At 42.0% G+C, this 26,852-nt stretch overlaps 1 protein-coding gene across 5 annotated transcripts in view; it reads right to left on the bottom strand.

Moving 5' to 3' along the window:
• The window catches only part of PCSK5 (proprotein convertase subtilisin/kexin type 5), a 461,872-nt gene that overhangs the window by 138,054 nt on the left and 296,966 nt on the right, over positions 1 to 26,852 (bottom strand). For 4 of the 5 annotated variants that reach the window (XM_047699471.1, XM_047699474.1, XM_047699473.1 and 1 more), the window contains exons 17-20: positions 26,243 to 26,327; positions 21,958 to 22,055; positions 21,382 to 21,511; positions 20,480 to 20,595 (exon numbers count right to left, since the gene is read on the bottom strand). In XM_047699471.1, coding sequence (XP_047555427.1) covers positions 20,480 to 20,595; positions 21,382 to 21,511; positions 21,958 to 22,055; positions 26,243 to 26,327 — 429 coding nt within the window. Of the gene's footprint in view, positions 1 to 14,725; positions 17,358 to 20,479; positions 20,596 to 21,381; positions 21,512 to 21,957; positions 22,056 to 26,242; positions 26,328 to 26,852 lie in introns of those variants that run through there. The other variant, XM_047699476.1, reaches the window with a different exon arrangement.

Genomic DNA, 26,852 nt, shown 5'->3' with positions numbered 1-26,852 from the left:
ATGTGCTCTTAGCCACTTTCCAGTATGCACTAGAGTATTATTAGTTATAGTCCCCATGCTGTACATTACATCCCCGTGACTTATTTTCTAACTGGAAGTTTGTACCTTTTGACCCCCTTCATTTAATCCACCCTCCCCCACCTCCAGGAATCACCAATTTGTTCTCCACATCTAAGTGCTCCGTCTCTCTCTCTCTTTTTTTGGTTTTCCATATTTAAGTGAGAATAGGTAGTATTTGGGGAAGCCTGGATGGCTCAGTCAGTTGGATGTCTGCCTTTGGCTCAGGTCATGGTCCCAGGACCTGCTCAGTGGGGAGCCTGCTTCTCTCTCTGCCTCTTGTTCCCCCTGCTTGTGCACGCGTGTAGGTGCGTGCTTGCGCTCTCTCTCTCTCTCTGTCAAATAAATAAATTCTTAAAGAGTATGCAATATTTGTCTTTTTATATCTGACTTATTTCACTTAGTACAATGCCCTAAAAATCCACCCATGTTGTTACAAATGTCAGGATTTTCTTCTTTTTTATGTTAAATAACATTCCATTGTATATTATACCACATTTCTTATATCCATTTCATCTATCAGTGGACACTTCGGTGTCTTTCATACCTTGGCTATTTTAAATAATTCTGAAATGAACATGAGGGTGCATATATCTCTTTGAGATAGTGCTTTCATTTCTTTTTTAAGATTTTATTTCTTTATTTGACAGAGAGAGAGAGATCACAAGTAGGCAGAGAGGCATGCATAGAGAGAGAGGGAGAACCAGACCCCCCACCAAGTAGAGAGCCTGATGGGGGGCTCCATCCCAGGACCCTGAGATCATGACCCGAGCCAAAGGCAGAAGCTTAACCCACTGAGCCACCCAGGTGACCCAGTGATTTCATTTCTTTCAGTTATATACCCAGGAATGGAATTGCTGGGTCATAGGATAGTTCTAGTTTTAATTTTTTGAGGCACCTCCATACTGTTTTCCATAGTAGCAGCACCAATTTACAGTCCCACTAACAGTGCATGAGGATTCCCTTCTCTCTACCTCTTCACTAATACTTGGTATTTCTTGTCTTTCTGATAAGCTATTCCAACAGATGTGAGATTATATCTCCTTGTGGTTCTCATTTGCATTTTCTTGATGATTAGTGATGCTGTGTGCCTTTATTTGTACCTCTTGGCTATCTGTATGCCTTTGGAGATATATCTAATCATGTCCTCTGCCCATTTTGGTGGGGGAGGGGCAGAGGGAGATAGAGAAACTTAAGTAGGCTCCACACCCCCAGTGTGGAGCCCAATGCAGGGCTCCATCTCACAACCCTGAGATCATGACCTGAGCCAAAATTAAGAGTCGGACAATTAAATGACTAAGCCACCCAGGCACCCCCTCTGCCCATTTTTAAATTGGATTTGTGGGTTTTGCTTTTGAGTTGTGTAAGTTCTTTTTATATTTTATATATAAACCCCTTATCACATATATAATTTATTAACCCGTTATCACATATATAGTTTATAAATATTTTCTCTCATTTAGTAGGTTGTCTTTTCATTTCGTTGAGGTTTTCTTTGCTGTGCAGGTTTTTAATTTGATGTCCCATTTATTTTTTGCTTTTGTTTCCTTTACTTTGGTGTTAGATTAAAAAATCATTGCCCAGACCATTGGCAAGGAGCTTAGCAATTCTTCTTCTTGGAGTTTTATTGTTTTAGGTCTTAAATTCATCAAAATCTTTAATCTATTTTGAGTTTTTGTATGGTGTAAGATAGTGGTCCAGTTTTGTTATTTTATATGTGGCTACCTCATTTTCCCAACATCATTTATTGAGGAGACTGTCTTTTCACCATTGCATATTCTTTGGCCTCTTGTGAGAATATTATTGACCCTATATGTGTAGGTTTATTTCTGGGTTCCATTGATCCATATGTCTGCTTTTTATGGAAATACGATACTGTTTTAATTACTATACTATTAATTGCTATACTATTTAATACTATAGCTTTGTATAAATACTATATGGTTTCAAATCAGGGAGCATGATGTCTCCAGCTGTGTTCTTTCTTAGGATTGCTTTGTCTATTTGGAGTCTTGGTGTTTCCTTAACAATTTTAGGATGGTTTGTTCTAGTTCTGTGTAAAGTGCCAATGGAATTTGATAGGGATTACATTGAATCTATACATTGCTTTGGGTAGCATGGTCAGCTTAACAACATTAATTCTTCCTATCTATTTGTGTCATCTTCAGTTTCTCTCATCAATGTCTTATAGTTTTCAGCATGTAAGTCTTGGTTGAATTTATTCCTAGGGGTTTTATTCTTTTTGAGGCTGTTATAAGTAGGATTGTTTTCTTAATTTTTCCAGCACTTCACTATGAGTGTATAATCAATATATTTATGTATACTGATTTTGTATATCGCACGTTACTGAATTTGGCTCTTAGTTCTGAAAGTTTTTTGGCATGGAGTCTTTGGGGTTTTCAATATATAATATGTCATTTGAAAATAGTGGCAGTTTTACTTCTTTCTTTCCAGTTGAATGCATGTTATGTATTTTTCTTGCCTAATTGCTCTGGCTAGGATTTCCAATACCATGTTGGATAAAAGTGATGAGAATGGGTATCCTATCTTATTCCTGATTTTTGAGAAAAAGTTTTCAGCTTTGCAACATTGTATATGATGTTAGCTGAGAGCTTATCATATATGAACTTTATTATGTTGAGGTATCTTCCTTCTATACTCACTTTGTAGAGAGTTTTTTTTTTTTAAGATTTTTTTTTTTAATATATTTATTTGACAGAGAGAGATCACAAGTATATGGAGAGGCAGGCAGAGATAGAGAGAGAGAGGGAAGCAGGATCTCCGCCGAGCAGAGAACCCAATGCGGGACTCGACCCCAGGACCCTGAGATCATGACCTGAGCCAAAGGCAGCGGCTTAACCCACTGAGCCACCCAGGCGCCCCCGCACTTTGTAGAGAGTTTTTATCAAGAATGCATGTTGAATTTTGTCAAATGCTTTTTATACAGATATTGAGATAATATGATTTTTTAATTCTTTGTTTTGTTAATGTGGTGAATCACATCAATTGACTTGTAGATGTTAAGTCATACTTGCATCCTTAAAATAAATCCCACTTGATCATGGTGTATGATCCTTTTAATGTGTTGTTGAATTCAGTTTGCTAATAGTTTGTTGAGGATTTTTGCATCTGTATCCATCAGGGATATTAGCTTGCAAGTTTCTTTTTTTTTTTTTTTTTAAGATTTTGTTTATTTATTTGACAGACAGAGATCACAAGTAGGCAGAGAGGCAGGCAGAGAGAGAGAGAGAGGAGGAAGCGGGCTCCCCGCAGAGCAGAGAGCCCGATGCGGGGCTCGATCCCAGGTCACTGGGATCATGACCTGAGCCAAAGGCAGAGGCTCCAACCCACTGAGCCACCCAGGGGCCCCGCAAGTTTCTTTTCTGTGGATTCCTTGTCTGATTTGTTATCAGCTGGTTTTATAACATGAGTTTGGAAGTATTCCCTCTTCTTCTACTTTTGGGACGAGTTAGAGAAGGATTATTATTAAATCTTTAAACATTTGGTAGAATTCATCTGTGAAGCAGTCTGGTCATTTAGTTTGTTTTGTAGGGAGGTGTTTGAATACTGATTCACTCTCCATGCTAGTAATTGGTCTGTTCAGATCTTCTGTTTCTTCATGATTTAATCTTGGTAGGTTGTATGTTTCTAAGAATTTTCCCATATCTTATGGTTTGCCCAATTTGTTGGTGTATAATTATTCATAGTAATCTCCTATGATCTTTTGCTCTCCTCCATTATTAGTGTTATCACTATTTCTTATTTTAGGTCTGTTAATATTTGCTTTATATATTTAAGTGCTCTTTCGGGTACACAAGTATTTACAAATGTTATATCCTCTTGTTGGATTCACTCCTTGATCATTATGTAGTGGTCTCCTTTGTCTCTTCTTACAGTCTTTTAAAATCTGTTTTCTCTGATATAAATATAGCAACCCTAGCTTTTTTATGGTTTCTATTTGCATGGAATATGTTTTTTAAGAATATTTTATTTATTTGAGAGAGAGACAGCATGAGCAGGGGTAGGGGTAAGGGGAGAGGAGAGAGAAGCAGGGAGCCAAAATTAGGGCTCAATCCCAGGACCCTGGGATCATGACCTGAGTAGAAGGCAGATGCTTAACTGACTGAGCCACCCAGGTGCCCCTGGAATATCTTTTTCTATCACTTCACTTTCTGTATGTGTCCTTACATCTGAAGTGAGTTTCTTATAGGTAGCATAGAGTTTGTCTTGTTTTCTTCTCCATTCAGTCACTCTCTGACTTTTGATTGGAGAAATTAGTCTGCATATATTTAAAGTAATTGTATATGTATTGACATTTTGTTGTATTCTGACTCTTCTGTAATTCTTCTGTTCCTTTCTTCTCTTGCTCTTTTCTTGTATGATTTGATAATTTTCTGTAGTAGTATGCTTAGGTCCTTTTCTATCTTTTGTGTTTATATTATAAATGTTTGATTTGTGGTTTTCATGAGGCTTACATATAATAACCTATATTTATAATAATGTATTTTAAACTGATAGAAACTTAAGTTTAAACAGATCCTAAACTCTATATTCTATCTCCATCCCTCCCATGATTTGTTTTTGATGTCACAATTTATTTTTTTTTATGATTTATTTATTTATTTATTTGACATCACAAGTAGGCTGAGAGGCAGGCAGAGAGAGAGGGGGGAGCAGACTTCCTGCTGAGCAGAGAGCCGAATGCGGGGCTCGATCCCAGGACCCTGGGATCATGACCCGAGCCGAAGGCAGAGGCTTTAACCCACTGAGCCACCCAGGAGCGCCAATGTCACAATTTAGATCTTTTTATCTTGTGTATCCCTTGAGTGATTATTTTTGTTATAATTGTTTTTTTTTTTTTACTACTTTTGTCTTTTAACCTTCATCCTAGCTTTATAAGTGATTAATACACCATCTTTGTGACACTTGATTATTCTAAATTTTACCATATATTTATCTTCACCAATGAGATTTATACTTTTATAGGTTTTTCTGTTTCTAATTAATGCCCTTTATTTTCAGTTTAATAAAGTCCCTTTAACATTTCTCTTAAGATCAATTTAGTGATGAGACACTTCTTTAGGTTCTTCTTGTCCAGAAAGCTCTTTATTGCTTTTTAAATTCTGAAAACATTGCTGGGTAGAGTATTTTTGGTTGGAAAGTTTTGTTTTGTTTTGTTTTTTAAAGATTTTATTTATTTATTTGACAGAGCTCACAAGCAGGCAGAGAGGGAATCAGAGAGAGGGGTGAGGAAGCAGGCTCCCCGCCGAGCAGAGCCCGATGTAGGGCTCGATCCCAGGACCCTGAGATCATGACCTGAGCCGAAGGAAGAGGCCTTAACCCACTGAGCCATCCAGGTGCTTCTTGGTTGGAAGTTTTATTTTCTTCCAGTACTCTGAATGTATTATGCCACTCCCTCCTGATCTATAGGGTCTCTGCTGAAAAATCTGCTGATGGTCTTAAGAGATTCCCTGGCATGTCCCCTGTTTTTCCCTTGCTGGTTGTAAGATTCTTACCTTCCCTTTAAGTTTGACTCATTAATTGTAATGTATCTCAATGTGGATCTCTTTGAGTTCATCTTATTTGAAACTCTCTAAGCTTCCTAGATCTGGAGGTCTGTTTCCTTCTTCAGGTTAGGGATGTTTTCAGTCACTTTTGTTGGGAAATATGTCTTTTGGCCCTTGCTCGCTCTCTTCTTCTGGGAGTCCTGTGATGTAAATGTTGGTCTGTTTGATGGTGTCCCATGAGTTCCTTAAGCTAGCTTCACTTTTTAGTGTGTTTTTCATTTTGCTGCTTTGATTGAAAGAGTTCCACTGCCCTTTGAGATCACTGATTGTTTCTCCTGCTTCATCTTCTGCTTCAGAGTCTGCTGTTGAAAACTTCTGTTGCATTTTTTAGTTCAGTTATTATATTCCTAAGCTCTGTGACTTCCTTTTTGCTAATCTCATATATTTACTGAAGCCCTCATTTTGTTCATCCATTCTTCTTCCAGTTCGGGAACTATCATTTTGAACTCTATTATCCGTTAAATCACCTATCTCCATTTTGTTAGTGACTTTTTCTGAAATTTTATCCTATTTAATTGGGAACATACTCCTCTGTTTTTTCATTGACTTGACTTTGCGTGCTAGTTTCTCTGCGTAAGATAAAGCAGTCAGCTCTCCTACTCTTGAAGACGTGGTCTTGTGTAGCAGATGAAACTTATCATTCAAGTCTGCCCTAGATCTTTGCTGTTTCTCAAACCTTTGTGATGGTCCAAACAGCCTATTTTATTGTCACTAAGCCTCAGTTGTTGAGGGTGTGCCAATAGCTGTCAGGATCCCAAAGGGGAGAATCTCCGCACATATTGATTGAAAGTCAGACCCTCAGGCCACAGCTTTTAAATTATGCAAATATATACTGTCTTTTGAGAATGCAAGCATAAGTGCCACTGGCTACCAGAGCCACATGATCTAGAGGTGTCCCTTGGGCAGCAGTTATAAAAATCAGGGCACCAGATGAGTGTACAGATTCCTTTCCAGGAGATACCAGCCATCCGAAGCAAGGGAGAGGGAGAGTGCAAAGATGACATCCACTAGCCTCTGTCCCAGGAGTGCATCTAAGTAGGTCCCTAAATGTGCGACAAACCAGAAACCTGCCCCTCAGACCTCAGCTATGAAGATACACAAATATGTACTAGTTTTTGATTGCTGCTATGACAAGTGACCATTTTGTCATGGCTTAACACAACACCATTTATTATTTCTCAGTTCTGTAGGGCAGCAGTCTGGGCACAGCTGCTCAACTCCTTCCCTGCTCTGGTTTTACAATGTTGGAAACAAGGTGTCGTAGGTGGCCTTCTTTCTGGGAGCTCTGGGAATGTGTCTGCTCAAGTTCATTCATGTCAGTGTCAGTGTCAGATTTCAGGACTGAGATCCCTGTTTCCTTGCCACCCACTGGCTGGGAATTATTCTCCATTTCTAGAAGCTGCATGTATTTCTTGTCTCATGGCTTCCTTCCTGCATCTTCAAACCCAGTGACTGTAGGTCACCTCCTTCTCACCATCTCGAATCAAATTCTTTCCTCTGCCTTCTTGGCTTCCTTTCACTCCATCCCTCTGACTGACTTTACCTTGGGTCCTCACGGATAATTCAGGATAATTTCCTTATTGTAAGGTTAGTTGATAGTCACCTTTAATTCCATCTGCAAAGTACCTTCATAGCAGCGAATAACAAACAGACAGGAATCTTAGGTGGGGACACCTCAGAGCCCTGCTACCATTCTAGCCAACTCACAGCTTCTGTTGCTGCTGTATGCGTTTAGTGGCAAAGTCCCAAAGCATTAGCTTTATTGAGTGTGTGCCTGAGATGTTACATGTGTTTTAGGGCCAGTGACAGAGTTGCCATGAAATCTCCTGGGATTTCCCTTTTCCATTGAATAGAAGGGTTGGAACGGTTCACAGGGTGAGGCTGAATATGGGAAAAACTGAGGTATGGACACATGGAGAGCTACACTGATGTCATTCAAGATTAGAGCTTGGTTGTCTCCGTTTCGGGGCCAGGATGGTTTCGTCCCTGTCATTTACTCAATTATTCTCCTCTTCATTCATTGGCTTATTCATCTGTTGGCCAAAGAGGTATCAAACACCTACCCTATGCTAGACATTTTGCTAGCTTTATGCTCTATAAGGCGTTTACAGACGTTGCCCTCATGGAACAAACTTTGTAGTGAGCATTACAGACATCAAGCAGATGCTCCTACAATTAAGCAGGTATGTGTAATTGATATGAAAGTAAAGTAGAGGCTTCCATGAGAGCTTATAATGAGGAGATCTTCAGAAGATGAAGAAGTGACATTTTAAATTGAGGCCCAAATACGTAAGTGCTAGCCCGGTATAGATGAGTAGGAATGGGCTACCGTGAAAGTAGGGGAAATGGCATGGGGGAAAGGTCTGAGGCACAAAGCAGAATAGAAAAACAAGGGAAAGTAAGTGTGGTTGAAAAATACAATGGGAGGGAGAGAATGGCTGGAGATGAGTTTAGAGAAGTCAGGTGGCTCAGATTGACCATGGACTTGATGGCCATAGGAAGGTATTTCTTCTTTATCTAAGGTGGAATGGGAAGCCATGGGAGGGTTTTAAATAGTAGAGCCTTGTGTGAGATTTGAATTTTTAAAAAGGGCACTCTGGCTGCTGTGTGGAATAGATTAGAAGGAAGTAGGAACATGGGGGAGTATAGACACAAGGGGTGCATTAGATGAAGCTAGAAAGGAAGTTTTGCAATAGTCCAGGTAAGGAGTAGCTTCGCCTCGAAGTAGCTTGATTAGGTTGGGGGGCAGTAAAAGTGAAAGGAGAAAATGAATCTGAACCATATTTTGGAGGGAGAGTTGTCTTGACTTGCTGATGGGACAGATGGGGGAGCTGGGAGAGATGGTCAAGATAATTCCCGGTTTCCGTCATGTTTGTGGCTCTTCTCATGACACAAGTCAGTTACAGATCATCTTCTTATATATAACAGAAAGTTCACATTTTCGGAATAGTTTAGGTGCTATTATAACAGTTAAGATTCAGGTGGCAAGAAAGTCTTGTGTAATACCACCTGGAAGGAATTTGTTTTACCAAATTTGTCGAAGGAGCTCAGGGAATTTGTATTATGTGATGATTTCAACGTTGTCATGTTTTACTCTGTTCCCTATATCTCCATTCTATTTCTTTGTCATTTCATCTGGGACTAGAAAATGCTAATGATGGCTTCCCAGACAGAGAAAAATTAGCATGAAAGGAGGCATCGTGTCCTCATTTCTTAACAGCCACTGCCTCATTTCCCTTAGGTCCAGTCTAATTTCTTTTTGCCCACATGGCCCAATGGTCGCTACTAATTCTCATGATGATATTGATACCCACTCCCGGCTTGGCTCACACAAAGTGCTGTGTGGCCATGTGCGTAGTCTTGGGTAGAATGTTGCTCTATTCACAGGAGACAGCAGGGGGTCCTGAATCAGACATCCCCAATGAAAATATATAATCCTCATGTAAGCTTCATGGTCATAACCTGAAGGAAGGTTTGACAGACATCTTCTTCGGCACTTGTACTTTTCCTGGAGACTCTGATGTTGGATTGTCTGGGTTTGAATTAATCCCAGATCTTCCATTTATCAATGGGTTGCCTTAGGCATTTACCTCCTCCTGCTTTCCCACTTGTAAAAAGAGAAGAAAAACAGGCTATTGGTACGAATTAGTGGAATAACCCATACAAAGCAAACAGCACAGAACTTAGACATGGGAAGTACTCTGTATGTGGGAGTTCTTGTTGTTATTTTCATCATTAGGGAAGAAAGGTGCCAGCCCACCACACTCTTTCCTTTTGCTCTTCTACCTGCAGTCAAGAAGGGGCTCTTAACCCCTGCCTTGCAGTATGTGTAATATGGGCTTAGTTTTTCCCTCTGGCATTCTTGACAAGGAGGTAATTTAGAGGGAAAAGTTCTTTGTTTTTGTTTTGGTTTGTTTTGGTTTTTTTCTTAGAACGAGAAGAGGATTCTGAGCAGGCCCTTGTCCCCAAATATAGTCTCACAAACAGACCATGACAAATTTGTTGCTCTGACCATGCATGTCACAGTGAAAAGAGGCTATGGGCTGTCTCCTCTCATGTGAGCTATTCTGACAGCTGAGGTCTGCTTAGTTACCTGTCCCTTTATTGCCTGGCTCAGTGTAACTAGTCCTCTAGGGACTGAAGCAAATATGATCTCCTTAGCATTTTGTCTGAACGAATGCTTTCCAAGTATGTTGGCAGAAGGCCGTGACTTGACAGGGTGGGGTCCTTGAGTAAGTCATTTAGCCTCTCTGGAAAGAGGGGTGATGACTCTGTCAAGGAGCCAGAAGGAGGGCAGTAACCCATCCATGGCTTTTACAAGTTGACCTCTGTGATCTTTCTATCCTTACCCTCCAGCTGCCTACCCTGCCTACCCATTGCCCTGCCCCCAGACCCTTTAATGGTTTTGTGTCCTTGAACCAGTTCTCTCTCCAGAGAGTCCTTCTTCAACATCCTCACCTTCATTGACTTACAAATTCCTGCTTATCTTTCAAGACTCAGGTCAAATGTCATTTCTCACTTAAGCCTTTTTATTCATTCAATCTGCAAACATTTATCAAGCAAGGCACTGTGTTACACATACCGGCTAGGGCTGCAAATACGATGACAAAGCCCCAGCTTTCACGGTGCTGATGTCCTAGTGGGAGAGACTACCAGTACACAAGTAAATGAACCATAGAATGTCATGTTGTGATAAGTGCTATGGAAAGACCAGAAAAGGTGGGCAGGTGTGGGATGAGTGGTGGGGGGAGCTACTTTCCAAGGGAGCCATTTTTAACTAAGACCTGCTGGGTGAGGAGAAAACTGCCCATATGAAGGGCAGGGGTCTTGATGCACAAACATGTTAGTTTTGTTGGAAGAACAAAGTTGTTATGACTGGAACAGATTAGCAAGGGAGAAGGGTACGAGAAGAGATGAGAAAGATCTCAAGTAAGGAGCTCAGATTTGATCCCAAGCAAACAGGAAAAAAGGGGAGAAATCAGATTTTGTGTTGGTGATAGTGCTGCTGGCTCTGTGCAGAGGGGCTGGGACAAGACAGAAAAAGAAAGGAGGAGAAAGGAGCAGGAAGCCCAGTTGGGAGGCTTCTGCAGTAGTCCTAGATGGAAAGGATGACCCAGAATGGCAACTGTGGGCCATTGAGAGATTTATGGCGAAGGTGCGGTTATTGGGGCTCTACTAACGGATTGGATTTGGGGGCAAAAAAAAAAAAAAAGACTAGGTTTTGGATTTGAGCAACTGGGTTGTAATAATGGGTTGTAATGCCGTTTGTGGGGTGGGAGACATTTGGAGATAATAATATTTGGGAGATTGAGCAGTCTGAAGTCTGCTTTGGACATGTTAATTTTGAGATGCCTCTTAGCTGTCTAAAGGGCAACGTCCCGTAGCTATTTGGAACTACAGGTAGAAATCTGAGGGAAGTGAGCAGGAATATATATATATAGTATATGTGTATATATAATTCTCCACCCCCAGCATGAATAGTGAATTTCTACCTCCTTTGCAGGGTTATATTAAGGTCCCAACAGTTCCGGGGTGCCTGGGTAGCTCAGTGGGTTAAAGCCTCTGCCTCCGGCTCCGGTCATGGTCCCAGGGTCCTGGGATCGAGCCCCATATCAGGCTCTCTGCTCAGCGGGGAGCCTGCTTCCTCCTCTCTCTCTGCCTGCCTCTCTGCCTACTTGTGATCTCTGTCTGTCAAAAAAATAAAATCTTTAAAAAAAAAAAAAAAGATCCCAACAGTTCCTAGGTTCTCCTGCCTCTGTAGGTCCTATATCATGTCATACGTATTAAAATTCACCTTTATCCTACATTAAATTTAATTCTATGGGGTTCCTTAAGAGCTGAGTTGCAACTGACTAGTTTGACATGTTGCGTTTAGTAGACATTTAGTTAAAACCTCATCTGCTTTTGCACATTTCAGAGGTAACTGTATTTTTAATGGAGCATGCTATTTTTGGAAACCCTTAGAAACTTCTCATGCAAGGGTAGGGAACATTTAGCACTTAATTGGGAAAGTGAGCTTGCTCGACTAGAATGCCCCCATGATATTTTTATGCCCTTTTAAAGGCACTTAAATAGCTTCCTATTACCATCATGTGTTTTTGTGTTTCTGCCCGCCATTAGGCTATCAGCTTGTAGAGGGCAGGAAGGACCTCAGAGCTTGTATATGACAGGGACTTCCTGTTCTTGGAAGCAATTAAGCTGAGCTCATAAAGAGGAAAAAGCCGAGTCAAGGGAGCCAGTGGGTCTTCTACCTGTAGTCAAGAAAGGGCTCTTAACCCCTGCCTTGCAGTTTGTGTAATATGGACTTAGTGTTTTCCTTCAGCATTCTTGGCAAGGAGGCAGCTTCGTGCAGGTTGATGTGGGATCCGTTCCCAACCACACCCTTTACTAGCTGTGAATCTTACAACAGGAAGTTAATCTCCACTGGCCTCTGAGTGTCTTTGGGCCAAATCAAAGCAATTTCAGTAAAACTCAGTCTGCCTTAAAATAATAGATTCTTAAAATCATGTATTCTTTCCTAAAATAATTAATAATAATAATAATAATAAAAGATCATACACTTTAGGCCCCAGGAAATGTTTCTGGGAATTTTTCAAAGCAGGGATGCAACATATCTTTTGTTGCCTGATCCCTGGCTTTGAAAAAGCAACAATTGGCCCTCAGATTTGTCTCAGGTGGAGGGAAGATCTTGCAAGAAAATGCGTCAGTAAGAAGACAAACATCCTTCTAAGTCCTTTGCAGTTAGAGTGGAAAGGAGCTGCTGGCATTCCCAGGTCCCAGAGTGGCCCTCTGAGACTCTGTGATGCTGCCCAATGACTCCTCCTTGCCCACGAATTGACTCTGGGCCAGATGTCCACCTCTCACGATGAAGAGGAGACATGACGGTATGCATCACAGCCCCGCCTCTAGTGCCAAGCAGCTCCCATGAACCACAGCGACATTAAGTCCTGCTTGGCTCTGCCCTTCTAAATTTGTCAGTGGCTCCGGAGTATCCTGCCGAGAACTTTGGATCTTATGGATTTGCGACAAAAATAACATTTGGACGTGGCAGTCACCCAGAAGCAGGTTATTGCTTTGTGTCTTTGACATATACTGATTTGGGGCCCAGGGCCCAGCTGCCGCTGGCCTTCGCGTTCTCTCTACATTTTGGGTTAGAGGGTGGAAGGAGGAGGGAGTGTTGCGCTAGGCAGGCCGTAGTGTAACGTTGCCTCCAATTTTCTCCAAATGCATCAGGCTGCTGCTGTCATTTCTCTTTGCGTGAAGCTGAAGGGCGACAGGAAAAGAGTTAAAGACACATGCCTACTTCTACTTTCACTGCCTGAATTCACTTGCACACAACTGGCAGGTTCCTCACAATGAAGAGTAGAGTGTTGAGTGGCAAACGGTGAGTCCGATAGAAGAGCTCAGCAGCATGATGCGAAGCCCCCAACGCTGGGGTGAAGAGTGAGGCAGGTCTGATCCATCCGCGGTTGGACACTGGTGATTGGCAGGGTCTGCCACGGGTATGGGGGCTGAGGATGGGCACACTACTTATTTTTTGGAAAGCGTGGAAATGGAAATCTTTCCTGACTAATCTGTTGGATGTTGAATCACTGTTCTTTGTAGTGATTAGATTAAACCATTAAGACAATTGACTTGATTCCCTGAACCCTCTCTTCCGTAGGAAGTTCACTGGTGATGTTCCTCCTGCTCTCGTCCCATCTCCTTAGGTAGGCCTTGGCTGCCTAGCTCCAGAACCAGTCCTAGTTCCACTTACTTTACGAAACTTGCCTTGACCAGTTCAGTTCAAAGGAATTTCTGCCGGCCTGAACCTGACAAGTTAGTGTCCCATTCATCTCAGACTTAGAATTCACTGATGTTAATTGTCTTACTGCTAAGCTTTGTTTCTATTGTTCTGTCTGGTTGTGTAATCCCAGTCAACCTATTTCAAGCCCATCTGCCTCAGCTTTCCGGTTTGTAAACAGAAAGTAGTGATAGTTTGGAAACTGAGCATACTTTGCTTTAGAGTTTTTGTGAGAATTAAGAGAATTTACATCAGTATGTGTATACTCTCTATTCCCTCATTGTGCTGTACATAGTAAGAGTTCAGTACAATTAGTCCCCGTCGCCCATCCTCATAATGCGATTTCATGACAGCAGAGGCTCTCTCTCACACCATTTTGTAGCCCTAGATCTCTAAGCCTCTTTGGAGTTCAATTCCCATGTCGCTTGCACTGATTTCTTATTTCTCTTCCCAAAAGGCAGGGCACTGAACCTTCAGAGCTAGTGCCTGCTTCACAGGCAGGGTTCGCAAAGATCTGTAATCCACGGTGGGTCTTTGCCAACTACACAGTCCCACGCTGTGGCACGGACTGGAGATTTTAGACCAAGTTAGCTTCGAGGCACCTGGGGCTATACCCACTGTCAGTTTCACACAGGATATCAGCAAATTGAACAAAGCCTTTTCCCCTTTCAACAGCTTTCATGCCCCACCCCCACCACCTCATGCACAGTCCCTTGGTCCCCACCTCTCCAGATACCCACTAGTGAGTGTGCAGTGGTCCATATCCTGGGGGGAGTGCAGGACAAGAGCCCAGATGGCCCAGATCCTGGGGCTGGCTTCTGTAGGATCTGCTAACCAGTGTGCCAAGCTTTTATAGATCTTTCTCTCCACTTGCTTTCTAAAAATGGGAGATAACCTGGGGTGCCTGGGTGGCTCAGAGGGTTAAGCCTTTGCCTTCAGCTCAGGTCACGATCTCAGGGTCCTGGGATCGCAGCCCCGCGTTGAGTTCTCTGCTCAGCAGGGAGCCTGCTTCCCCATTTCTATCTGCCTACCTCTCTGCCTACTTGTGATCTCTCTGTCAAATAAATAAAAAATCTTTAAAAAAAAAAAATGGGAGATAACCTTCACTCAGGACCAAGTCTAACCTCTTCCTTTCCTAGACTGCTCTTATTTTGTCTCTCCTTTTCCACTGCGTCCTCTGCTCACCCCTGCCTTTCCAACTTTAGATGCTCCTTTCCCTTCCATCCTTTCCTTCGTATTCAGCTTCTGTGTGAAAACAGAAGGTTTTCCTTATCTTATCCTTTCAGAGAGGTTTACACATGGGTAGGAACAGATCAGATAAACAGGAACTTAGGTTAATTTAATAGAAAAAATAAAATATGGAATAACATTGATTTTGGCCAGTATCAATTACAACCATTCTACTATATTTTACAAAAAAACAACTGAACATTTTACACATGTACAGTATTTTTCAGTAAAAGTGGATTTGGATTTAACAGTGGATCACTAATTAAGAATAAAAAAGACAAAAGAAAACAGAAGATAGGACTTTTGTCTCCAGAAGGTTAGAGCATTTGTTAAGTCTCCAAACTTTGTACTATCCATTACATATATCTCATTATGAATATATATATTTATACATAATATATAACATTAACTTAAACTTTGAAAGCATTATGTCCTAGTTAATAATAATCTGTAGATAAACGAGGCAGTAACACACTAGTAGTTAACCCAGTATTTCCATGATGTGCGCCTGCATGGTCGGTGGGAATGGAACACACATTGGTGGACCTCAGTGAACTTGGCTGACATTGTTGATGGTTATTTGTTTAAGAACACAGACGTCATTTTTTATCTTTCCTATCGTAGTAACTTTGTGTCTCATCTAGTACGGGCTGGTTCAATCAAATGGATTCCTTTGCGGCAAATCTGGTCTTGCCATCTGCTTGACTTTGCTTTCAGCTTGCGCTTAGATTTGTCTATTTAGAGACTGTGACTTGAAGTGTGAGACTCTATCTGCCATCCCCTGGATTAATTTACTTTCTTCAGGTCAGAAGGACCTGCAGTGTTAGGAAAATGAAAGCTGCTCAGCAAAATCAATGGAGTCCCTACTGATGAATCCTTCTGTGACTCAGTGTTACTATAATGCTACTAAAGAGGGTCATTAGACTCAAATTATTCACCTTAGATTAGACTTTAACTTTGATGCCTAGGAATGAATATTTTCAAGGTAGGCTTTTCCCTAGCTTGTTGTTTGGGTGGGAATCTCAGCATCCACTTCCCAGCTCCTTCCTCCAATAATCCCTATTGATATCATCCCTGTTCTCAGCTGTGAAGCCAGTGACATCTGGGAAGTGAGGCTCTCACAGCATCAAGCCTGCAAGATGGCTGGTCACTCCCAAAGAAAATGAGGTCACCAATGGAGGTTTGATATGAAAAGTGAAGAAAACTGATAAGAGTCTATCCTTCCCTAAATAGAGAAGCTCAGAATCGGTAAAAAGATCAGGCATCCTTTCTAACCACTGATCCCAAATAGTTTTCACATAATTCAGTCTGCTAGATTCCAGGATGTACTTAAGAGTTGTAGAAAACCGGTGAGGATATTTCCAAGAAAACAGACGATCTCATTGACATCCAGTGGACAGATGTATCATAGCACGGTTATAGAGGGACAGAGGAATGGGAAATAACAGAACCAGGAGGGTACAATCATGCCACCCATCTTCAATTTCCAGTTTTATTTTCTGAAAATGACAAAATGATAAAACTTCTAATAAGCACCATTGAAAAACATTGCCCGGCCGACTTGGGCACGAGCTTAAATATTATTTAAATAATTCCATTTCTTAAAAAATACAGGACCTTTTAGAAACTTGACTCCAGGAAGAAATTTCCTGCATCATATCCAAAATGCTTCCCATCACAACAAATGGAATTTCTGATGGACTTAAAAAAAAAAAAAAATGCTACGGGGATAATGGCCATATAGCACCAGGAGATTGTGCAGGGTCTACAAAGTGAACACTCCAGATTTCAGGGGAGCTGGATGAGGCCCAGCTATTTTGTGTAACTTTGCATTCTGTCCATCACCAATCTGACTATGCGGAGTGATCCCATTTGACCAGCTGTGTGTAAAATAACCCAATCTGCAAAGCCAAGGCCAATAGCAGCAAGTCTATCTGATGAAACCAGTGCAGCAGACTTCTCAAGTGAGTATAATGCCAAAACCAGCACATAATGCATGAAGTAAATTATGTGTGGAAAGGATCAATGTTCAACTGTGAAAAACTAAGACAAACGACATTGAATACAACTCTGAGGGATGTTCTTAATGCCCTTAGGTCCGCTTTGCTGTCATTTCCCCCAACGGTGGACTCAAGCATGAAAAATGACAGATGCAAGAGCTTTCTCTTTGATTTTGATCTATGTCTGCTCTTGTGATGTTTTTGGAAGGTATTTTTAGGCGTCTCAAAGGGGAAACAACAAGTAAATGCAAAGGGGGAAAAAAAATGGACCTTCAAAAGCAGGGCAGGAAATCAAATCATTACTTTAACGTCAAATTTTGGCATCAAATGCTTTGGTCATACAATACTGTCTCTGTGGTTCTGGCTGTTTAGCACTAAACACCCAGGTATAAAAGGTAGGCTTGTTGTAGGTTTATTTTTTTTTTTTTCCATTTAAGTTCTGACAAAAGAGTTCACCATCTCCCTGCACAAATTTGAGAGAGAGAGAGAGAGAGAGAGCGAAAAAGAGAGAGGTGGCTTGCTTTTTTTTTCTTTTTTTTTCTTTTTAATAATAATATGGAGTAATCTATAAGTCTACAGGAACAGAGAAATCTAAGATGGCCGCTCAGCCTTGGAATGTACATGTTTTGCAGCAAAGTTGTTGAAGAACCTTCCTCTGGCACAGATTGTTCTTTTTCACTAGCATACAGAAGCCTCCTTCGGCCCAGGACTCTTCCGTTGCTTTTCCAGGAAGTCAGCAAGACAGAGGGGGAGGTGAGGACGAGGGCAGCATGATGTACACGTGGAAGAAGGTTTTGATTGGCCAGAGAGGCAGATGGGGGGATTGGAAGAGATCATTGAGGAGCAGTCAACAAGGAGGAAATTGGGTCCACGCAAAGTGATTTCAGTCAACAGCATTGTTTTTCAAGAAGAGAGATTGCGGTCCAGTGGTGAATGTGATTGGTGTCCATTTATGAAAGGAAAAAAAAAGGATTCGAAAAAAAAGAATAAATTAGAAATCAATAACAATATAAGTAAGGAATTTGTCTTCTCAGAATTACCTAGAGCAGAGAGTATACAGTCATTTATACTATATTTCATTGAGTCCAAGACACTGGATTTAAGATGCACCATTATTTTACGTACTATCGAGAAAAGAACGTGCTTCATGCATCTTATTACATGGTGACCCAAGAGCCTCCTCAATTAGAATATTAATGTTATGCTTATGGAAATATTAGTTAAATATTAGTTCTATAACAGGCTGCTTTGTTGCTGTGCTTATAAACTCTTCCTTTGATTATTAAACAATTATTTGAAACTATTCCAAACTATAGTTCAGTTCAACACATGTAGTAGTAACCATGTACCTAAGTCCGTGACAAAGTCACAGGCAAGGACAGCTGTGTCACATCAACCTAGTGGACCAAAGTGGCTGCAGGCTGCCATAAATTAAAAGATGCATCTGATTTCAGGTATGTTAAAATGTTAAGAAAAAAAAAGTATGTCTTAGAATCATTGAAATATGACAGTTGAAAGAGAATAAATCACAAACTCATAAATGCAATTGCTACGTGATTTGAAAAGCCTGGTGAGCCACCGGTGATTTTGTGATTTAGCTGACCTAAAATGGGCTCATTACGAGAGACGGTTCTTCATTTTCTACTCTTTCCCACAATCCTGGATGCACCCCTTCTACCGGCGTGCCATCTGGCATAACTTATCCCAGGTTTAGCATGGTTTAGAGAAGGCAGTTAAAGCATCACAGACGTGGCCATGCCTGGCACCAAGTGCTATGGATGAAAATTTCAAGCGTCTGTGGATCATTTGAGTCCAGAAAATCTTCCTGTTTCCTGTCACCAACTTCAAAATTCTGGTCAGATCCATGTATGGTACCATGTTTTTACGTAAAAAGTGATACTTACATGGTCCCTGAAGTGCCATCACCCCAACCCTGTATCCCTGCGCTGTGTGGTGAGGAAACAGAGCCTGAGTGGGTCTGGCCCGTCCCTGCTGGACTAATCCTATGGCCAAGAAGCCATGAAGACGCAAAGTTGCCTATGATGCTCTGTGGAAATGAGCCCGTTGATGATGCTCTAACACGTCTCATCATGTGCCCCATTCTTTCGGATGTCTTTTTGAAATGCCTCATGGGAAGTTTTAGAATGACCATACAAGGTCAGTGGTATTAGCCGCCTCATTTTTACAGGTGAGGGAAGCGAGGCCCAGAGAAGTTTATCACCTGCCCAAGACCTGGAGCCCAGAAAGGAATGACAGTATTCTGACTCCTGAATCCATACTCTCCCAACTAGAGCACTGTTCTACTTCTTGTGAAATTTCTAGAAGAGGGCCCATTCAAAGGAAGGCAGAGAATAAACCAAGGGAAAGGCCCTTGTCCAGGAAGACTATTCCAAGTACAGAGTTTTTTATTATTCTATTTTCAAACAATCCGAAGGTACTTAAAAATAACGGTGGTTCAAAATGATGTCTTTCTAGGTCACTGAGATGTGTGTCCGCATAAAGTCCAGACTCAAATTTTAGGGCCCCCTCTGTGTGAATTATACTGAGACTCAAAGTTCACAGAATGTTAAAGTTGGAATAATTTAGCTTCATTCAGTTATAAATGGGGAAGCTGAGGCTAGAAAACTGAGAGAACTTGGCATTTGTCGGGTTGTCAGGGGGAATGGAGTAAGCCAGAGATTCCCAAATCTGGGAAACACTTGAGAAGTTTCTAAAAATATCCATACTTAGATAGCACCCTCAGACCAATTTCCCAGGAATCTTCAGGAAAGGTGTGCGGTCCTGGCATTTTAGTTAAGAACCACGTATGCAAAGAAAAAAAAATGGACCAACACTTAGAAGTCTTAAGTTCTACATTGGGTCTATCATTAATTCCTTGCCTCTCAGGTTGAATAAAAGATTCAGGTACCATTTGATTATAATTTACTTGTCAAAAATTTAAGTAATCCAAAAAGTGGCAATAAACTGGCATCTTCACATGATAGAATTTTATGCTGTAATTAAAAATGAAGGTTCTGAGGACTTTTTAAACATAGGATGATGTTTATGTCTAACAGTACAAAAAGCAGGATACAAACCTCCATGTACATGGTATTTTAAAACATCTTGTCAAAAGTACATACGGTGAGAGACGAGAAAGACACACATGAAAAAACTAATTAGAAAATATTGCCTATTATATTCCAAGGATATCGCATTGTGGAAAAGGTAAATCTATGGAGACAGTAAAAAAAATTAGTAGGTTCTGGGGCGGGGGGATGGGAGGGAGGGAAAGGCGGAACACATAGGCTTTTTAGAAAGTGTCCTGTATGATCATTACAGTGGTGGATATGTATCCTTCTTCATTTGTCCAAACTCAGAATGTACATCACCAAGAGGGAACCTTGATGTGAACCATGAGCTTTGGGTGATAATGGGGTGTCAGTGAAGGTTCACGGATTATAACAAATGTAACTAGTCCGGTGTAGGACGCTAATAGCGGGGGAGCGTGTGTGTGTGTTGCAGGGGTTGGTTGGCATATATAGGAGATCTCTGTACTTTCTGCTCAATTTTGCTGTGACCCCTAAAACTCTAAAGTTAAACCCACAAAGTTTGCTAATTAAAACAAACAAAACAAACATAACTAGGGCCATCTTGGCCAGTGGAGCTACAGGTGACTTCTTTTAACTAAAAAAAAAAAACAAAAAAACCCAAACCCAAACCCACTGAGGGTGTGAGTTCAAGATGAATGAATGCCAGCAAGATACTGGGCACATTCTAGCCGACTCATGCTTGATAGTTTATGTGGAAATATATTGGATCTCAACAGAAAACGAGGCTGGAAAGGAACAGTCTGTACTCACCGTCCTTGCAGATGGCTCCCATCTGACACATCCCTAAGTCTAAGAGATACCCGCTGAGGCAGCTCGTACAGTTCTTGAAGCCCGGACCATTGCACGTCAGGCAGCTAGCATCACATCTACGGGGAAAACGTACAGTTCGTGCTTTCACGTCAGGCTCGAGAAAAGACGCATGCTACCCACCTCTTACGGACGTTTTTTTTTTTTTTTTTTTTTTAAAGATTTTATTTATTTATTTGATAGAGATCACAGGCAGAGAGGCAGGCAGAGAGAGAGAGAGGAGGAAGCAGGCTCTCCGCTGAGCAGAGAGCCCGATGTGGGGTTCGATCCCAGGACCCTGGGATCATGACCTGGGCCGAAGGCAGAGGCTTTAACCCACTGAGCCACCCAGGCGTCCCTCTTACAGACGTTTTAAACTCAATTCCCCCTTGGAAGATGGCCCAGAAGCGTCTGGTTAGTGTAACTGCTACCTTTGCCGACATTAAAGCCCAGCAGGTAGACGGCTTTTAAATGGCCAAGCGCACTGTCCTGGAAACCGAAATACCACTTTAAAGATTTTATTTTTTTAGAAGAGTTTATTTATTTGACAGACAGAGATCACAAGTAGGCAGAGAGGGAGGCGGGGGTCGGGGTTGGGGGGAAGCAGGTTCCCCGTCGAGCAGAGCCCTATGCGGGGCTCGATCCCAGGACCCTGAGATCATGACCCCAGCCGAAGGCAGAGGCTTTAACCCACTAAGCCACCCAGGCGCCCCAACTTTAAAGGTTTTAAAGTGCTCCTGGGACGGAAACGAAGCCTTCGAGAGAAGCTGGATGAAAGCTGCAGGGCAGAGTCACAGGAAAAATCTGGGAAGTCATGTCAGCATAGTAACTGCTCCCGGGCGGGGCGGAAGGCGCGGGGCACTTACTTCTTGCAGGATTTGTGTCGGTTCTCTGCCGAGCGGTCCAAGTAGTAGCTGAGGCTACAGGTCTGCACGCAGCGCCCGTCCTCCATGAAGTAGGCTTCGGCGCAGCGGCTACACGCGTCCGCGCCCGGCCCTTGAAAGCAAGACAAAGGCGGGAAACAGAGACAAAATCTCAGAACAGCTCGCACGATGGGCTGCGGCCTGCGTGGTTGGTGACCAGGGCACGGATACGTTGTCATTTTAAGAGTCACAATTTCGTATTGTGCTTTCCCTCACATTCTATGGGGAAGAAAAACCACAACACCACTCACTCCCCGTTTAAATCGAACCCATTTGCCAAAACCATCAAATGCCCTCGGAAGGAGGCAGCGGTCTCCCCGGCAAGTGTCCGTGTCGCGCCAGGGACGGAATGCCCGCGGCCGTTCTGAGAATCCAGGCAGGCGTCCTGGAGGAGAACTGGGTTTCTCCGGCATTTACTTTAACACTATCCACTGGGGCTGTGGGAGTGACGGCTGACGCCAGGGCAGCAAGGGCCAAACCAGAGCCCGAGGAATAAACCACAGGACGGGGACAAGATACCAGCACAGGCGGCACAGAAGCGGTGACAGGGCTGGCAGTCGTGGCCGTTGAAGTACTGGCCGTCCTCGCAGGCGACGGAGCACTGGGACCCCTGCAGGCTGAAGACAGACACACGGACGCTGTGATCGAAGCAACGAGGTCATGACTCCCCGGCTCCCCGTGCAATGCTGCCGCACCTCCCCGAGACCCATGGCTTGGCCAAGCTTCCAAGCCGGGGAAATCGCTGCGCACCCCTTCTCTTCTCCTTCCCGATGCCTATCCTGCTTCTCTGTGCCTGTGATGATGTCTCCAGCCTGTATGCGCGCTCCGAGCTCCGTGGACTGTTCTCTTCATCGTCAGGCTGGCCGGCGCCTCCCTTCTTTGCTCTTGCACCTTAAACCCCCCAACCCTGGGGGTGCTTAAAAGGATCTTACTCACAAAACTCATTACCTAGCAATACGCCTGACAACTCTGATAGCCAACACTATGATGTAATAAACTTAAAAGTTGTTTTGTTATAACAAAACAGTAGGAACACGGGGTAACAAGAGTTCCAACTGAATAAAGGGCACAGTGATCTCTAGCTAGCCGCTATTCTCTCTAGCTACTTTTGTTTCTATTTCTGGTTTTAGTTCTTCTACTGGTTCCCATCAGAACCACACGACTGCAATACACTTTGCCTCTATTTCCTGATTTATTTTAAATGCTAATGAATAACGTTGTAAAATGTCCTGCCTATACAGCTGATTTCCTAAACATCCCAACTTTTCTTAATTGTATTATTGTTTCCAGCTGTTCTCTCTACCCTATTTTTCTCTTTCTGGAGCTCTTGGTATCTATTACAGTTGCCAGAATGTTGAATGAGGAATGCGTATTTTTTCTCTTTTCTAATATCGATTATGATAGTTTTCATAGTGAATAGATCAGTTCTTAAATTAAACCCTGAATTTAGGACCTTTTATCTACAGATATTGCTCACTGAATCAATAGCGTGATTGCAGCTGCAGATTAGCACCTATAATCCTATGTCACCGAAGAGATGATCCTACAAGATGGGTATCTAAGCAACAGGTTCAATGGTTTTTATCTAAGCAACAGGTTCAAATGGTTTTTACTCTCCGAGACTCTATATTGTTCCAGTGCACATCTTAGTTGACTGTGCTTTGTATTTGGATCACACTAACTTGGAAAAGTAGCATTTATTTTTCTCTATTGGAAAGAACAAAAACAGATAAAAACAGATCCCAAACAGTCCTGTTAACATTTTAATCCACTTCCTTCCCGTAATTTAAGTGTATGTATTTCTGTTTGTTCTTAGCCACTCTTTAAACAATGATGATAGTAACAATAATAATTTAAATAATAGATCTCTTAAGGCAAAATGGTCAACCTTCAAAGCCTCTAAGGAAAGGGCAGGGAGTCTCAGGGACACAGAAGGCAGCGTAACTCAAAGTGTACTCCATTCACAGACCTGACTGGCCAGGGAGCGATGTCATTTAAAGAGCCAGTAAGAGAAAATCTCTGTCCTTCCCATGGAACTGGAAAAAAGGACATTGTATCAAATGTATCCTTTTGTGGGAGGCAATAGGACCGCCAAAAAACTTACCAAAGTTGAAAAAAAAAAAAAGCTGCCTCATATTTCTAGTAAAGGGCATTCCTTCTGAGGTTGGCATGTGTTGAGAGGCTGTGTTGTGTGAGGAGGGAATGAATGTAAGTGGGTTGTGCAATAGAGAGCAGGCTCTGTGTATACCCCGAAGATTTCTGGTGCTTCCAAAATACAGCGGTGGTGTGGCTAACCTGCCTGGTACAGGGGACACCTGGGTTCTTTCTGTGATCCATTAGTTGGGTTGGAATCCTGCTGTCCCACATGCTTCAGTGCCTGTGGCTTCCAAGCACTTAAAAATGTGGTTAGTATGGCCCAGGAATGGGACTTTAAACTTTATTTATTTTTAGTTAATTTCGGTCATTTTACAAATTGGCCCTCGGTTCAGTTACTGGCAAAACTGAGTAAGTTTGGCACAAAGCTGGCTATCTAAAATCTCCTTTGACTAAATTTTGTAAAATCCAAGTACAGAGCAAGTATTTCTCATAAAAAATTCCTGTCCAAATTGAGATGTGCATTGTGCTTTCCGGGATCAAATGCACCCCAGATTTTGGTATAACAACAAAAAAGAACATAAAACCTCTTGCTAGGTCTTTTCTATTGATTACATATTGAAACAGTAATATTTTGGATATATTTGATTAATATTTTTTTAAATGTTACCCATATCTTTTTACTTCCTTTAATGTGGCTACTGGCATATATGAAATAAAATGAACATATAAGGCTCTCGTATTTCCACTGGAGAGCGCTGGTTAATGAACTCTGTAAAATGTTCCCTAAGAACCACAGTTGACTGAACTCTTGAACAACATGAGTTTGAACTGCATGAGCCCGCTTCTAAGTGGATTTTTTTTTTTTTTAATAAATACAATACAGTACTCTAAATGTATTTTCTTCTTCTTCTTCTTTTTTTTTTAACTACTTGGTAATTTTATTTATTAAATTTCTTTTCAGCGTTAACAGTATTCATTGTATTTGCACCACACCCAGTGTTCCATGCAATCTGTGCCCTCCTTAATACCCACCACCTGGTTCCCCCAACCTCCCACCCCCCTCCCCCCCGCCCCTTCAAAACCCTCAAGTTGTTTTTCAGAATCCATAGTCTCTCATGGTTCACCTCCCCTTCCAATGTATTTTCTTTATAATTGTCCTAACATTTCTCTTCTCTAGGCTTACTTTCTTGTAAGAATACAGTGTAGAATACATAGAACACAAATGTATTAATTGACTGTTATTTGTAAGATTTCTTTTCAACCATAGTAATTGGTAGTTACGTAGTTAAGAGTAACTTAAGGACTTAAGACTTATATGCGGTTTTCATCTGCATGAGGTTGGGGCCCCTAATCCCGGAGTTGTGCAAGGGTCAACTGTATAGAAAATAATTGTAAATAATCTTTTATTTCTCATGGACCAATTATGTGTCTGTTACTGGAATAAGATTTCACAAATATTATCACAGTTGATCCTTTTCATCATTCAGCAATGTGGGGGTTAGTATCTCATTTTATAGATGACAAAACTGAAGTTCAGAGTGGCTCAGTGAGTTGGCCAGGATCCCACAGCTGACTAACAGAAGAGGGTCTGAGCCCACATCTACCTTGTCTCACTTCACAAAAAGAATTAGGGGGCTGACTAGACTGATATTTATCAAGGCCCGAAGTCTTGAGATGAAAGGTACTAAGCCAATTACTACTGAATGTATTTATGAAAAAAACCCAGGGTTAAAAAAAAGATATATTAGAACATCATTTTTATTTAGATTAAGGTTTCATTTGTTTATTTGAGAGAGAGACAGAGAGCATGAATATGGGGAGGGACAGAGGGAGAAGGAGAAGCAGACTCCCCTCGTTCAACCCCATGACCCCCAAGGTCATGACCTGAGCTGAAGGCAGATGCTTAACTGACTGAGCCATCCATGTGCCCCGATGCTCTGATATTAAATATACAGAATCACCTGCCCGGAGCCTGCTGAGTTCACTGGCCAATTAAAGGCAGAAACAGAGGTATTCTCAGTACTTATAAAAAGATCTGCATGCAGCAGATTTCAGGCTCTCTACAAACTCAGGGTCCAACTCCTTACTCAGCAGAGGATGGTCTGACCTTCTCTGTGGAAATCCAGGGGCTACCTAGTTCATGCGAGCTGTGTCTCGTTCTCTTGCGGAAGCTATCAGATATCTGGCTTTAGCAATGAGCAAGTCGTCCAGTTCAGAAAAACATCGCCAGGTGTTAAATCTATGTGCATACCGGAGCATAATGGAACCAAGCCTGAGGTACTTAAGATAAGAGCATGATTGGCTATATGGAGAGAATAATACAGATAAGGGAAGAGTTTCTGACCATCAAAGGAATGAATCAGGAGGATTAAATATAATTCATTGGTATTACCTACACATTAATCCTTGACGGGGGCGCTGTGCTGGCCAAAAAGCACTGAGAAAGCCTCTCAAAAAGCCGTTTTTATTTTTGTGTATCAGAGCCATCTTTTCTGAAGAGATTTTTCCTTGGTGTGTGAACCTCCCTTAGCGAAGATGGCATCCAATTTGTTACATATAATGGTAAAGATAATGCAAATAGCAAATCAGGTGTTTGAATGGGAGTCAAACCAAGGGTGATGGTAAGAGGATTACTTTTTTACATATTGTGTTTATACTGAGAAACTCCTTGGGCTGTGTGACTTAACAAGATCCTTCACTCTCTTACCTTAACCCATCCCTGCATTCTGTACAGTTGTGGAATTCAGTACATGTCTTGCAGTTTTCACTGCATTTCCGGCAAAGATTTTTCTCTGTTAAAAACAGAACAAAACAACACAACACATACACACAAAAGTAACAGTTATAAATCAGTTGGTCATTGGATTCCATAAAAGCAGGTGAAGACGTTCTGATGTTTGCTAATGTACATGACAGTACACATACGTGACCTTGAGCCGAATATTTTATGAACAGCTCCACACTGGACGTTTGCTCTCACTTTCCAGCAAAGTGAACAAAGGTAGGAAAATGCAGGATGGGACATGCCTCACATCTTCCATTTTGCAGACAAAGGAACCACAGCCCATTGACTTCTTAGTTGAATAGCTGATTGGCTCCCCCCGCCCCCTTTTCTCTCTCCCAAGCAGGGTTTCCTCACTTCTGACAATGACAGTCCCGCTAACAAAGACGCTGGGGCAATGCTAGGATGTCAGGGTTGAGAAGCGGTGTCTGGGGCTGTGGGATGGAAAGGTGGACCCTCATGCTCACAGCGTGTAGACCACTCTGAAGAACGCCACCAGAAAAGGGAATCTGCATTTAAGATGGCAGGGTAATAA

The sequence above is a fragment of the Lutra lutra genome, chromosome 13, assembly GCF_902655055.1.
Source record: "Lutra lutra chromosome 13, mLutLut1.2, whole genome shotgun sequence".
NCBI classification, from domain to species: domain Eukaryota; kingdom Metazoa; phylum Chordata; class Mammalia; order Carnivora; family Mustelidae; genus Lutra; species Lutra lutra.
This window is presented reverse-complemented; position numbering and strand designations above follow the sequence as displayed.